Source organism: Pithys albifrons, chromosome 18 (assembly GCF_047495875.1).
Source record: "Pithys albifrons albifrons isolate INPA30051 chromosome 18, PitAlb_v1, whole genome shotgun sequence".
In the NCBI taxonomy this organism is placed as follows: domain Eukaryota; kingdom Metazoa; phylum Chordata; class Aves; order Passeriformes; family Thamnophilidae; genus Pithys; species Pithys albifrons.
Window position 1 is genome coordinate 15,428,330 of NC_092475.1, and position 15,791 is coordinate 15,444,120.

The 15,791-nt window shown below is 41.3% G+C and overlaps 1 protein-coding gene across 4 annotated transcripts in view; it reads left to right on the forward strand.

Moving 5' to 3' along the window:
* RBM39 (RNA binding motif protein 39) overlaps positions 1–15,791 on the forward strand; it is a 31,837-nt gene that overhangs the window by 10,894 nt on the left and 5,152 nt on the right. Inside the window, exons 1-10 of one of the 4 annotated variants that reach the window (XM_071573121.1) lie at positions 2,551–2,659; positions 3,536–3,601; positions 3,708–3,761; positions 5,073–5,190; positions 5,800–5,952; positions 6,513–6,650; positions 8,156–8,221; positions 9,239–9,443; positions 9,645–9,722; positions 15,186–15,218. In XM_071573121.1, coding sequence (XP_071429222.1) covers positions 5,128–5,190; positions 5,800–5,952; positions 6,513–6,650; positions 8,156–8,221; positions 9,239–9,443; positions 9,645–9,722; positions 15,186–15,218 — 736 coding nt within the window. In that variant the 5' untranslated portion in view covers positions 2,551–2,659; positions 3,536–3,601; positions 3,708–3,761; positions 5,073–5,127. Of the gene's footprint in view, positions 1–2,550; positions 2,660–3,535; positions 3,602–3,707; positions 3,762–5,072; positions 5,191–5,799; positions 5,953–6,512; positions 6,651–8,155; positions 8,222–9,238; positions 9,444–9,644; positions 9,723–15,185; positions 15,219–15,791 lie in introns of those variants that run through there. The other 3 variants (XM_071573122.1, XM_071573118.1, XM_071573120.1) reach the window with 3 other exon arrangements.

Sequence of the window (15,791 nt, forward strand, 5' to 3'; positions counted from 1 at the left end):
TTGTGCTTTGTCGTTTGCTAGTTTGTTCTGCTGCAGTTGCCAAATTGTTGCTTTCATTTAATCAAGTAGAATTTTCGTATTTGAAATGGTTTAGTGGAGGACTGATAATAGGGCAGGTACTTGTGTCCCACCAGGATTGGTGTTGACTGTTGGCAGTCAGCAAGCAGTTGGCTGGAATTCACTTGCAGATCATGGATGATGCTGTTAAAGTGATAATCATGCTAATGTGATTCCAAAATTCTAGTTTTGGCTCAAAAGGTGTGAAGGAGAAGGGCCTCAGCAGAGGGGAGAGTACTCTTCAAATGCAGAGACCCACCTTTAAATCTGTATAAGAGGAACTGACTTTCAGGGAGACACAAGTTTTGGAGATGAAGCCTCCTGCACTACGAGCTGTCTTTGGATCAGATTACTTTGGATCTACCAAAACTAGTGCTTTCATTTGAAGAAATTGTATCAGTGTCATCAGCTCAACACTTCAAAAGTAACTGCCTGAGCACTCTTGCTGGATGGAGCATTTGTATTTGGAATCTCTCCTTGTAGGGCTGTCCAGACAATTCTGGGATGGGTTTACTGCTGACAATACTGTAGCTGACTGCAGCATCTAGATCAAAGTGCTTTATGGCTTCTGCTTTATCTTAGTTTTTCCTCCTCTTTGTGATCTTTCTCAATTGCTTTATAAGGTCTCCTTTTCAAACTGATACCTGTTAACTGAAATGCTTTTGCTGCTGGCAGTTGGGGGCATCTCAGCAACAGCACCAACAGAAAAGTCTCGTGTATGTAATTTTGAAGGAAGGGAGAAGAGTGTGCCACAGAGAACCTGAAAACTTTGAATTTGTTACTTCAAGCTTCAGGTAGTGGTTAAAATGGGGTGACTGGCTTGCATCACTTAAGTGTTCACAGGGTTTTTTTAAAATGTTATTCTCACACATGTTGTTCTTTGTGTGTTTTACAGCTGTATTTAGGTCTCTTAGTAGGAAAAACTGGACTGGGTATTCTTGCTTAGACATCTGTCTGGCAGATCCCAGCCACTGCTAATACACAGTAAGTCACTTAGACCATCCTCTTTCTATTCTGAAACCAAGGATTTAGGCAAAGCTGTTGGGAAAACAGATTTATTACATGAGGACTGAAAGTCCATTGTGATGCCCCTTGACTTTGTTAGCCAAAGTTTGCCTTGTCCAACACTGTTTTGTGGTATCTTGAGGGAGGATGAGCAGGTAAAAGCTGGTAATTTGCTGGCTGCCTTTGGACTTGTCTGTTGTTGGGCCACGTGGTGTCACGCAGGTTTGGGAGGGCATGTCCCTATGGACTGTGGCCTTTGGCTTGTGAAGAAGATGACTCCAGACACAGAGATTAATTGCTTGTGGCATGGTACTGCCAAACGTGATGGCAGGAGCTGGGCAACCACTGTAGAGGCAGTAGGAGTGAAGAAGAGCCTTGCCCTGAGATGTACAGCTTTACAGGCAAGTCTCCTTAGAAAAACAAAGGGAAATGAATCTGCACAATATCCCTAAAAGTGGATCCTGAGAAGGTGGCTTGGGCTGTTGCTTTGTCCCAGGTAACTTTCTGCTCAGTCTGTTCAGTGGTCCTGGAATGGCTTTAGTTCACTGGGGTTTGTCAATGTTTCTCACATGGAGTCATGTAAATAAGATAGTACTTGTCAAAAGTAAAAACGGAAAAGAGATCTTTGGAGTTGTGGTGGGTTGTGGGGTTTTTTTCCCCATTTTTCTTCTCTCCTTCCCCCCTTGGAGGCTGTGCATGTATTTGAAAACTATTACTGTGTTACTTCTCAGTTGTTTGTGTTTTGGGTTTTTTTCCTTTAGATTTAGACAAACACTTAAAACATTTCTTTCACCATTTCCTTAAAAACTCATAATGATTACTATTGTTTAGTTGGTCTGCATGTTAGTGTTCTAGAGTTACTGCAATTGGTTTGTCTGGCAGCATTTGAGTCGAAGTGAAGAACGCCATGTTCTGTATCAGGACAGGTAAACCCACGTCTGATAAGAAGCCTCTGGAATCAGTACGAGCATTTCCAGGTGCAGCTTTTGGCAGTTTGTGTTATAGGTACTGGAGAACCTGAATGGGTGCTCCAAGCAGTCATTTGGACTTGAGTAGGAAATGGAGTAATGTTTCCTAGGCAAAAAAACTTTGGTTTTGATCAACAGTGATTTCATCTCAACATGTGCCTGTGTTTTATGTCTTTTCTCTTAATAAGTTTTCTGTTCTTAATAAGTAGTTTCTAAATGGTCTTTTTTCTTTATTTTTTTCCAGTGTTGTACAGGGCCATATTTCCCTTGCTTTAACCTGGCCAGCACGGTTTTGGATCTTGGCCCACTCCTTCCACCTGTGTCATGACATGTTTAAAAATGGGCATCCTCCTCCTTGTTGTGGGTGCCGAGTTTAACTATAAGCATTACTGCTCCACTGAGGAGCAAGAAGACGTTTTTCAGACAAATTGCCTGGCCCAATGGATTTAGTGAAAGACTACTTAATGTCTTCAGCCCATCATGTCTTTCAGGGTATTTCACATCAATTTGTAGCCACAGCAGAAAGAATCCATTGTGTGCAGATGGAAAGCCAAGGCCCCAGTGCACAGCGTTCAGGCTGTGCTGCAGTGCCTCTGCCCTCGGTGGAGATACAGGAAGAATGTTAACAGGTGTTGTTCTTTGCCTTGTACCTACCAGGAGATCAGGTTCAGGGAGAGCACGACAGGGTGAATCTCACTGCTTGTGTCACAGGCTGTGCCATGTTAATGGCAAGACTGTCCTTAACGTGGAAGTAAAGGGCAGATACAGTTTGGTCTGACAGACTCTGTGAGGCCTGGAGAACTAAAATTAGGTTCAGCCCAGAGTCTGGATTCCTTCTGTGGTTACATGTCTATATATGGCTAACTGCTGGGTTCACTGCTGCTCTGCTCTCATGGCCATTAACAACTTCAGGAAGCTTCATTTGCATATTTGTAGCACTTTAGTGGTGAGAGCTGAGACAACATTAGTGAATGTGTCCCTTGCAGATGTCTGCAAGGAGCCACTTGGGTTTTCTGTTGCACCTTAAATTTCATGAAACTTTTGATTTTAAAACGTTACACTTGAGCAAGTAACCGTGCCAGCAGCATCTGGCAGACAGCTCTGAGGCCAGTCCTGGTTTGCAGTTGTCAGTACCTGGAACTTGCATGCGGACAGAGAAACATGTGAAAATGGATACAACAGTAACTGTAGCTCAGAATAGTTTGCACAGACAAATGTGCCATGTCTGGCCGGCTCATAGTTCAGTTCTTGGAGTTCTGCATATTCTGGGTTTTTGTGATGCAGGTGAAGCAGAGGGGAGCGTATTCTGTGCCTTACGGTCTGGAGTGCTGCATTTATTGATATCCTGTTGATAATCTTATGCATGCAATGGGTGCTGCTGGTGGAAGTGCTGACAGGTTCGGGTGCAAGGGTGGGTGAGCACTTGCAGTGTAATGTGAGCACAGAGAGGAAATCCTGAACTGAGGTGCTCAGATGAATAATGTCTGTCTCTTCTTTTGCCGTAGTTCTGGTCCAAAATTCAACAGTGCCATCAGAGGGAAGATTGGTCTGCCTCACAGCATCAAATTAAGGTTTCTTACTTTTCTCTGTTTCTTATTACATCATTAATAGGTTTTGTTTAAAATATAATAGTATATTTGAAGGTTTTCTTCTAATCTTGTTGATCTTCCTTTTTAGCAGACGTCGCTCCAGGAGCAAAAGTCCCTTCAGAAAAGACAAGAGCCCTGTTAGGTATGGCTTTTTACACGTGTTTTTGATTTTTTGGGCTTTTTGTCTAATTGGAGTTGGAAAAGTGATGATGAAATAATGCCTGACTACTTGCTCTCCAGCTTACACTCATAAGTGATGATGGAATTCATTTCAAAAGCCAGGGAGCAGACAACATTGTTAAATATGTTGCCTTCTCCCCATGTCATAAACAGTTGTAAAAAAAGATCAGTTTGCAAAAGAGCCTTGCTTTGTTTTTTTGTGTTTCTGTGTTCTCAATCTGTCACCCATTAATTGTGATTTAAATTAGCTTTTCTGCTGAATTGTACTTGATATTCTAGAGTATGGAATGCAAAAGTACAAATGCTTTTTGTTATTCAATATTTATTCATGTTATTCACAGAGAGGCCAGATAGCTTTGAAATGCAGGAACTGCTTATCCATTCTCAGGCTTCTCATTTAAGGGAATTGGATTTAGATAGCTGCTAATGAGATTATTCTCTTACATTAATACACTTAAATTTAATGAATCTTGTTCTCTTTTTTAATGACTAGCAAACTCTTACTGAGATGATGGACTGTAAATTTTTCTTGTGTATTCTCACTGAAGAATATATATATATATATAATTATTTTAATACTACATGACTGAAATCCAGGATCCAGCTGCTAATTCTGTCCTGTACTTGAGTACAAGTCAGATTGTTGTTAGATTCAAGTCTTGAACACCTGAGAACTGTATCTAATTTCAGATAGTGGTTCAGTATTGAAATAAAAATATTCTGGTGCTTCTGGTGTCAAGGATCAGAGTAATTATTCACTATTCATAATTTGTTTATTGGTTAACAAGCTGAAACTGAAACGAGGCCTGGGAGTTCCATTTGCATGGAGGTCAATACTGTTTATGCAGTGGCTGTAGTGACTCTCAAGGACTGGGGAGATGGAGGATGTCAGTTTGCAAGGCCTCCTTTGCACTCTTGGTGTGAGGGTTTGGACACCCAGTCTGTGCTGGTTCATCCTGATGACCTTTGTATCCTTGTCCTTTCATCTCATCCTCTGGGCTGTGAGCTCTGTAGTGGTACCAGTTCTGGACAGCAGCAAATGACACCTCTGTTTCGTTTGGGCTTCTGTAGGTAAAATAGAATTTTTCAGGGATATTCTCACAGTTGGAACACAATATTCAGTCATGTTATACAAATAAATATATTATCATACTGGTATTAGGTATTTACTTCATTCTTAACCCTGGCTTTTCAAATACTACAGGCATTATTTTTCACCATCAGACTGGGAAGTACTTGGTGCAGTGTTTTAACTGAACTTTACTCTTTCCAGAGAACCTATTGATAATCTCACCCCTGAGGAGAGGGATGCTCGAACTGTATTCTGCATGCAGTTGGCTGCAAGAATTCGACCAAGAGACCTGGAAGAATTTTTCTCTACCGTGGGGAAGGTAATTGATAGGGAAGTTAAAATGATTCTGAACACTGCCTCAAGCTGTCCTAGTAGAACTTGAGTACAGGACTGACATTTTTTGGAACTGTAAGCAAGTGATGTTTACTGTACCTGTGCAAAGGGGGATGAATGATGAACTAAGTATTAGAGGCTTTGAACATGAACATGTAGTTTCTCAGGAGTTTATTGTTCATGTGATGTGATGCAAAACATGTGGGTTCAATTCTGATTTGAACAACTTCATATTTTCTGTCTCTTTCAGGTAGATCTGCCAGTTAATAGTGTAACTTGAAAGTTCATTTAACTTCTAATTTTGAAAAGCTTTATTTGTTCTGTCAGCTGTAAAGTTCTGTGTTAAAGCATAAGAGTTTTGTAAGTTCCTGTCATACACACCACATTTAACTCTGAACAGCAGCTTTAATGCCAGCTTGCCTCTGGGATACATTTGGTAAAAAAAGCTGGGTCCTGCCTTAGATTTTCACCATAATGACAAAGCCATTGTCTTGGCAAGTAATCATCTCATTTTTAATACCTGTCTGAGAAATGGGCTGCATTAGGTTTCTTCCTTTCTCTCTAAAGTATTTCTGTCTCCATTCTTGCCTTCCAGGTCCGTGATGTGCGAATGATTTCAGACAGAAATTCCAGGCGTTCAAAGGGAATTGCTTATGTTGAGTTTGTGGATGTCAGTTCAGTGCCCCTGGCAATAGGACTGACTGGACAGAGAGTCCTGGGTGTGCCTATCATAGTACAGGCATCACAGGTAAGGAGTTGAATATCTCATTTTGTTCTTTTTGAGTTATGCCTCTTGTGTCTTGCTGAGAAACTTGGTGTTTGAAAGTTTGATTACCACTGCCTGTTTTGGAAACCTTAACAAGGATGATTATTTCAGCTAATTATAAATGGACTTTTGTTTCCCATAGATGGCAGGCAAATTAAAGCAATTCAAAGTTATATAAATGCATTTTGAAAATACAGATTTTAAGCAAGTGGTAGTAAAGAGACTGTAATAGTGTTACAGAATTTTAAATTATATTGTGTATGCTTTCCAGCATATGTAAAAAGTGTTAATGTACTAGATACAAGCCAGAACTCTGCATGAAGTTGTTCAACTTGATGGGTTTTTAAACCTGTATCTCTATACCTGGTCATGTTCTAGGGTTTTGTAGATTTAAAGTTTGATGGATATTTGCAGATTATACAACAGCATGTGTTTTTTTTGTGAATCTGCCTAGTTTTGTGCTGATAGATACATATTGCTTGTGTTAGGGTTTTTTATTAAATTCTGTCAGAAGGTGAGTTTTTATTTTTTCCTTTCTTTAGGCAGAGAAAAACAGGGCAGCAGCAATGGCAAATAATCTGCAGAAGGGCAGTGCTGGTCCCATGAGGCTTTATGTGGGATCGTTACACTTCAACATAACTGAGGATATGCTTCGAGGAATCTTCGAGCCATTTGGCAGGGTAAGTTTTAATTTGCCATGTTGTGTTGTGGTAGTTTATCTGAAAAATCTAGATTAGTTGTAGAGCACTCACGGCTTCTGGGAATCGTTCAGCTTCACACCCACAGAATATTTGTTCCTTTCTGGCACTGCTGTGCCCAAACATCCACAGGGTTTAGGTACCTGAGTAGTGCTGAGCAGATGAGAACCTGGATTCGTGGTGATGTCCAGTGAATTGGAATGGCAGGTCTTACAGAGGAAAGCTGAGAATTCAATGAGTACCTAAAATTAAGGATGGGGGATAAAAGCCTAAACAAACCAAAAATTCCCTACATTGTATCCTCCTCCTGTGACTTGTAAATATCTTTCCCACTCGTGATTGTGAATGAGGGCCCCATTGCACACAGCTTAAGCACAAAGCTCAGAATTGAGGCTGAGTTCTCTGAATCTTTTGCTGTCTGTCAGCTGTTTCTGAGGACTTCTTGCTTAAGGTTTAGCTCATGTTAGGACCATGAACAGTGGTGTAAAGCCCCTGCTCAGGCCCCTTCTTGCTCCTGAGCATTGAGCCCTAGTTTGCAGCATGGTGGTTTTTGCAGTGAGAATTACAGAAGTGAGGAGATGAAATCCAAAGTTTCCAGTGGAGTTACAGTAAATGTTGACCCTACTGTGCTAAGGTACAAGAGTATGTCATTGCTAGACAGGGGGAAAGTTAGGTACTCAGTATGCTGTTTAATGGGGAAAAAGAAGTCTGCTAATGCTTTGTACATACTGTGGCAGTGCTTTTCACATGCTTTGTTCAGACCTAGTATGCTCATTGCTTTAAATCTCTTGTGCAAAACCATGGAAAATTACTGCAATAGATTAAATTTTAATCCACTTGGCTGCTGTTCTTGGGTTTTTTCCTCGGTGTTTGACAGTAGGATGATTAAGGTGGTTCAGGAGGCTTACATGTACACAAAGGTCTTTCCTCTCATTCCATGTAGTGCAGTCCTAAACTCAGTTCTGTCTTCCTTCTGTCTTGCTGTCTCTTCCAAACGCTACTTTACAGCTCATGGATGACTCAGCAATGTTTTAAATTCAGTAACTGTAAACTTCTAGGATTTCCTATATACCCGTAATAATTAAAATATTCAACTTTTTCTTAAGGACCCTGGTCAGTCATGCAAAATGCTTTCCTTAGCCAGTTTCTCAGCATATGAGATGCCATGACCAGTGTGTTTGTTAGAATCTGCGTGCTCATCATCTGCTAGAATGTTGCATCAGGACCAAGCCTCTGCCTGGAGCTGAACTCAAACGCCTGTGTTCACTTACCTGCTTCTGTCTTAGTGTTCGAGTACCTGTCTAGCTGTCTGTTACACTACTTTTGACTTTAGGAAGGACTGAGAAACTGATTTGGGAAAAAAAATAAAAATAGTGGTTTCACATTCATGTGTGTGTATTTGACAGGGCTATTTTCACATTGTGTTTTGGTATCTTGTGGTTTGTTCCAAAATGTCTGATAATAAATAGCTTTATTCTTCTCTTTAGATTGAAAGCATTCAGCTGATGATGGATAGTGAAACTGGACGCTCCAAAGGATATGGATTCATTACGGTATGGCTGGAATTGCCACGTTTCTTCGACCATTTCTGAGTGTAACCTTCCCATGTAGGGTATATGTGTGTATATGTATCTCTCTACCTCACCTTTTCCATGTATCTGTAGAAGGCATCTGCACTGCTACTGTATGTACACATTAGCAATCTGTATTGCTGTTGTATCTACATAGTAGCTACTGTATTGCTACTTCATCTCTCTGTTAGGTCTCACTGTAGAACTGTCAGGTAGAGGACACACAGCACTGGCATTCTTAGTTTGTGCCAGTTGTTTGGGTATTGTGGGTGAACAATGGACATGTTCAGATGTGAGTAGTTTCCTTTGGAGTCAGTGCCTGGGAAAGCAAATGCTGCCTTCTGTAGGCAAAGATGTTAGTAAATACTGGCATTTTTCACAGTTGTGAAAATCATTAAATTTGAACTTTTGGGGGGACATAAAATTTTAGAGGCTGAAAGTTTCAGTTGAAAAGATCTCTCCTCTTTACCCTCAGGTACACAATTTTGTGAACTTGAGTTTCTTGACTGACCTGGCAGTTTGTCATGGCTGGGACCTTTGGCACTTGGACACAAATGAAACCAAACTAACTATGTAGTTCAACCTTGATGGTTTTAACACTGATAAAATGTTTGTATGTTTATTTTGATGTTTCACAGCATAAAGCAGAACATCTGTTAGGAATACCCAGTAAATGCAATGGCAGTTGTGAGGTTACAAAGGAAGTGAGTCTCACTCTTTCAGAACTGCAGCCAAGACTTCTGTTCATTTCAGTATCTAGATGCTGTAACTTCAACAATAATACAAGTTTGAATATATTACCTAAATACCGAATTACCAGTAAATGCCAAAATCTGCCTGTTTGGTTTAGTTTGAAAATACAGAGCATATCTAAGTTAGCTTATTGCTATTATGTTAAAGAGTTTCTTGTGTTTATATAAGTGTGGATATTACATACAGTAGAAGTGTTGCTGGATCCTGTAGGCAGCATCACTGAACTTCTGTTTTTCCAATCTATAGTTCTCAGACTCTGAGTGTGCCAAAAAGGCCTTGGAACAACTCAATGGATTTGAGCTGGCTGGGAGGCCAATGAAAGTGGGACATGTAACTGAGCGTACTGATGCTTCCAGTGCCAGCTCCTTTTTGGACAGTGATGAGTTGGAACGGACTGGAATTGACTTGGGAACAACTGGTCGCCTTCAGCTGATGGCAAGACTTGCAGAAGGTGTGTGTGATGTTTAATAGGAAATGTCCAAAAGGTACACAAGTTTGCAGAATTTGAATTAAAACACCCTGCAGAACTTGGGATAGATGCATGAAAGGGTTCTCTAACCTTTTGACAGCAGTAAGATTGCTGATACTTGTGTTAGTGCATCTCTGACTGAGTCAAGGTGCTTGCTCCAAGGCCTGTCTCTGTTCTTTGCAGGTACTGGGTTGCAGATTCCCCCAGCTGCACAGCAGGCTCTGCAGATGAGTGGATCTTTGGCCTTTGGAGCTGTGACAGGTAAGAAACACCTATTTGAAGATTATGCTTCATCATTTTGAGACAAGAGGTACTTAACTATGTTTTGTGATCTTTTAAAATGAAGACACAGGCATTGCAGCATGTTTTGCACACTGTAAAATGCTGCAAATCCATAGGCAAAGAACCAATGACAGTGTATCACAGTTTGGATGGGTGTGATCCACTTTGCAGTATTTTTGCAAACCTGTTGTAGTTCACCTAATTCATCCCAAGCCTTCATCTCTTTATCTCTACCATTCTCTGTGCCTGTGGGGACTTGTATGTTCTGCTGCAGAGTAAGTGTTGACTGATAAAAATGGCAGGCCCAGAATTGGAAGGAGATTGGCCCCTGTGAAAAGCCTGAGCTGTACCAGGGGCAGGGAAGTTATCAGGGCTTTATGGAGGACACTGTGAAGGCAGGCAGCAGTGTTAGAGATACAGAGAGTGTGTCCTGCTGAGGAAGGACACAGCGTGTCAGGGAGTGTGTGTTGCTTGGATTTGGCTGTAGCTGTGTGTGTGTTCTGCTGGGATGAAGCTGAGGGTAAGATTGCTGCTGCTGGTGGTTCATAGCTGGCCTAAGCAGTAGGCTGTTCAAGGTGTCTTCAGGACTAGAGCAGTGAGTAGCCTTCCACAGGAGCTCAGGGTTTTACAGAGTGGAATTTCTTCTTTGTGTTACTTTTGATTTATAGTAAGAACAAAGGACATGAAACTACCATAGCGGTAGAAAAAACTTAAAGTCACAAATAACGAGATGCTGGAACATGTGAGAAGTGTCAGGACAGTAGTAAAGAGTAGGTAGCATTGTTGTGTTTGCCTTCCAGCAGAGTTTGTGACAGAAGTGATTCAGACTTGATGAGACAGGCCTGACTCATGTTACTGAAGGTCAGGCGTATCCCTATGGAGAGCACACATGTGAAGCTGTAGACAGTTGAATATAATAATAGGGTTGTTCTGAAGATGTGCCCTTGGAAGGAAAAGGAACTGGCTAGTGAAAGGAAGATGTTGGTTGGTTGAGAAGAAAAAGATGAAAAAAGCACAGTGGCAAGGAAAAGGTGTGTCTAGACCAGAAAGAGAAGGAAAGGTCACCACCACTAAAGTTTAGATCACTGTTATTGCAGGTGATAAAGTGATGTGGCAGACTGGTGTGGAAACAGGTGTAGGCAATTAAAAATGAGAGTAATATTTAGAAAAACCCCCACCAATCCTTTCCCCACCCCCATTTGAAACAAACAAGGCCAAAAAAGTCTGGCCAAGCTCAGCACATCAAGAATGTGGCCAAAAATATCTGACTCAGCTGAACTGTTCAGATAGCATAGAATCAGCATGAGGCAGCCTGGCTGTGGAGAAATAAATGTTGAGGCTGAATACAGGTGTTTGAAAAAGGTGCATGTTTAGCAACTGTAGAAATGAAAGTGGTAGTTGTTTATTCCACTTGTATTGTACAAAAGGAATAATGCAGACATGTACAACTTAAGTAACTTTGGAAAAAGATAAAAGCTTTTTGCTGCCATAGAGTCATGAGCTATCCCCAAAGTGAGATTTGGTTATGGATTAAAGATCTCTTTACTCTTGTTAGAGAAAATTACTACCAGGAATTATGTCATTGTGGGAGACTTTAACTTCCCTGATACAGATTGGAGAAGAATTGCTAGTAATAATGGTGGGGCCCAGATATTCCTGGATGTGATATCCGACAAATTTCATCATCAAACACTCACTGACTCATGAAGAGGGGATGCTATTTTAAACTCAATTTGGTAAGTAATGAAGATGTTATGGATGAGCATAGAAATGACCATTGACTTGAGGGATCATGAGTTGCTCATGTTTAACTGGAAGAAGAACAGGTCTATAACAAACGCTTGTGATTTCAAAAGCAGTGGTTGAAGAAACAAGGCAATAAAGTCACCTGGTCTGAGCGAATTGGGTGTTTGAATAGGCAGGATGTGAAAAGTTTCTTCTGTTCCACGTTGCTAATGCTGTACTGAATCTATTCCACAGAAGAAAGAAAAAGCCCTGTTAGAAATGGGCTCCACACTGATCCTGGGTGATTAACGACCTCAGAAGAAATAAGCACACAGTCTATGAAGGATAGGAAAAGGGACTAATGACAAAAGAATATTTTTAGTCTGGGAAACAGATAAAAAGAGAATACCTGCCAACAGTCAGACTGAGCTAGACATTGTAAAATACATGAAAGGATTTGATGAAGGTTTACCAACTCCTGGAGAACAAAAAGGAAGTGGGGCTCAGGTGAATGAACAATTACTCCCAAGGTGTTCTGAAGTATCTCGTTGCCTCAGTTTGTAGTGGTTACAGTGGTCATAAAGGTTGGAATCTGAGGAGGGAAAGCTAGGGATATGTAGTGAAAAAAAAAACAACCAAGGAAATTATTCCCAAGGTAGAAGCAAAGCTAAAAGAGCTGAATGTACACAGCTCAGAGGAGTAAGAAAACTCCCATGGAATGTGTGAGGGAGTAGATGTGTGAAACATAAGATCTCATCTCTGGTATTGTCAATAACTGTTTTAAGTCTGTGATATTGTATATAGTTGGAACATCCAACTCTAAATTATCTATACTCGAAGGAACAAATGTTGTCTGGCCAGATTCTGGTCTCGTTACTGACTTGACTTCACTCCTTCAGAAGTCATAGTAAAGAAGGGTAAACTGGAGGTATGGAAGTACAGCACACTGTCAGAGAAACTGCATTTCAAGACTTAACAGTAACAAAACTGCCTCTGTTAGGCAGAGGAGCAGTAGTAGGATTCTTCTTGCTGAAGTTTGGACTCCTGTGGATTGGAAGTTACTAAACCAGAGAAGTGGGTAGTACAGCAAGTACAAGATGTGTAAAGAAGCTGGCTCAGAGAAAGAGGGATTTTTTTTTTTGCAGGTGGAAGGTGGGAAGATTAGAGGCTGTTGTTGAAGCCAAATTCAGATGTTGGGCTTACCTTGTTTGGTACTTACATGAATAACAGTGTGGAGGTGAAGTGAGTAAACACAGAGGTGCTGTTTATTGTTCACTCCTTCTTGGGTGAATCAAATTCTGATTACATAACCTGGGAGCTTAGCAGTGAAAGATTGCCTTGGAGGAGGGAAACGTAAACCCTGCAGTTTATCAGTGACAGGTTGTGACCTGGCAGCTGGTGCACTGTAAAGGTCAGCTGTGTGCCTGGAGGCAGCACACCTGAGACATGGCACACACAGCCACATACAGTTCTGACCGTCCATGGCCAGGAGGGGTTCAATCAGTCTAAAACAGGGAAGGTAAACAATCAGTTTTATGGGAGGCTTAAGAACCTGGCCATTATTGCATGGGGAAATTCCAGCAGGAAAAAGGATTGAAGCTAAACAGTTGTAGCTGTGTACTCCCTGTTCTCTGTCTGAACACGTGAAAGGTAAAATACTCAGCCTATAGAACATTCCTTGAATGCTTTCTGGGACACAGTATTCCTCACTGGTGGAAGGAGTTATCTGTTTCTGGAAAAGATTGAGATGGAGTGCTGCAAAATGGGAAGGAATAGGTGTTACCATCCGGGACCTCTGTTTGGTCTCTATTCTTTAGAGTAGTGACTCAGGACACTGGGCATTACTTGGCAGGCTTTGGCCCATTTAAGGCCATCTGGATTTTAAAATAAGCAGGCAACTTCATTTTGTTTTGAGACACAAAATGCTTTGTTAGCTGTTTCTCTGTTTCTGCTTTCTCTTCGCTAAGCTTGCACTCAGATCATGCCAAAGTTGCTGATTGTAGAGGTTATATGCACATACTGAAAAAGTTACTTTGATCTTTACTTGACAGATTTTAGAATCCACATCCTTTTAAAAACTGCATGTAGGGAAAGAGTTGACAGTAAAGAGTGACAATAAATTTCTAACCTCTGAATGATTTTAGGAGGGAGAGGAAGGACCATTCTTCAGTCATGAGCAACAAGAGAATTCAGTTACCTTATGAAGGTCTGGTGAACAGCAGGTTATGTTTCAGAGGTGGTAGATAATTAACCCATGAAACTTGCCCAAGGTAGTGGTAGCTGGTTTTGCTGTGTTTGTGTGGGTGTTCTGCCTCTTGGCCCGGGACAGGATTTGCACTGGTCTGTGCAGGTGTGGGGCAGAAACTCTGCAGCATTTGGGCTCTGGAGCCCCGGGCTGACCCACCCGGCCGAGTTCAGCTGGACGTGATGTGGACAGGCAGTTGGGTCAGAACTGCAGAGGGAGAGTGTCTGTCCTCATGTAAATTGAGGGAGTTCAGAGATTGATGGATTTTGTTTTAAACCTCTTGGTTTTCAAACAGGTTTGAGTATTAATTGACTAGGTAATCAGGTACAGATTTGGCCAAAGCTATGTGGTTTCTACAGAGAATACAGACTCAGATAGCCTTTGCTATTATGATAACCTCACCTCCACAGAGTGAGAAGCTTCTTTGTATTCAGATCTAGATGGAAAATGTGCCAAATGCTGCCAGCTCTTGTTACAGCTCAGCCTTCAGAGCTTGCTCCCTCCAGGTCTTGCTTTTTATTATTCTTCCCAGTGTATGTTCTTTGCAAGGCATTTGGGAAGGCACTTGAGGAAGATGAGAGAAAAACAAAACTCCTGTTACTTCTCCAATGTTGTTGAGGAGGGTTTATTAGAAAGGGAAAAGATATGTTCATACCTGATGCCCTCAGGTATTTCTAGGTCAGCTTGTAAGCTTGCTTGCTTGGTGTCCATCACTGCTACTCTAAACGAGTGAATTAAGGTGATTGTTTACTTCAGTCTTTTCACTCCTCATGTCTCTGTGTTAAATGGAACAGTATTGAAGGGGCTTGTGCCTTACAGTTCTGAAATTCTGAAGTTTTCTGTTGGTTGATGTTGAGTGTTGAAGTCATGGCTAGAAAGTCTGCATTTGTTTGATCCCATCACTTCAGATTGGGACAGCTGAGTGCTGCTAAACAAGTAAGGAGTGGTTTGTAGGCACATTAAATGTTCTGAACTCTTGAAAATGTTTTCAATTTGAGAAGTGCTGAAGTTACTTGTGCCATGACATCTGTATGGAAAGATAGCAGGTGATACTCTGCTTGAAATTTGATAACTGCTTTGAGAATGTCAGGTTTCTGTAACTGGGCTTAACTGCTTTCTGTCGATTAAAGATGTCAAATCCCTAATGACTGCCAGAATTGCTGTAATTATTTTCTCATGGAAATAAATTGTAAAGATTTCAAGCACAGCAAAGGCAAAGTGAGAATGATACATTGAATTAAAGGACATGGTCCTGTCCTTTTAAGGTGTGTTTTCTCTTTGAAGTGTATTTACCTTTGTGGTCAGCAGAGAGGGGCTAAAATTAGTGAAACTGCTCACAGCTAGAGGGGAACAGTGAGAGTGGGTTCAGGTACTTGAGTAAGCTCTTAACCACAGAAATACAGCCTAAACAACCTGGCTGGCAGGCAGTGATGCTAACAAGCATACTAATTAACTTCTCTGTTTTTCTTTAGATTTACAAACGAGACTGTCTCAGCAGAATGAAGGTAAACTACCATTTGATACGAGTTGTAGTTAGTAAGTCTTGTTGCAGATGGCTGTAAGTGAAATGCTTCTGGTATAGAGTTTATCCACACTGAGAACGTGTATTCTGTAGGTGTCTGTGGGGGGTCGTGCTGTGGTCAATTTTTTGACTCGAAACTCTTTGTAGCATTTCCTCTGTGGTGGTAACATTCTCCAGCCATGTGTTAGTCCAAGAAAATGTGTGGGTTGGTGTTGGTGGGTTAGCTGTGGCTGGGCTGGGGGGGTTCTCCTTGCCTTAGAGGGGTCATTTTTGAATCAGGAATTGAGGTTTCTGAGTTATCTGTCTGCAGTGCAGGGAGGAGGGGCCATTATTGCAGCTCCACTGACAGGAGCCTGCAGCCTGTGGGACACAGTTTGAGATGATGTACTGGGATGATGAGCAACAATAACAACAAGTAGTAATACCATAGTTACAGGGAAGAAGTATAGATCTACCCTGTAGTAAAAACATTCATCATTTTCGTTGTCAAATGTTGTCTACAGTCTGCATTTTCAAGGGACAGAAGTACAGATACGCTTTTGAGGCATAATTCAAC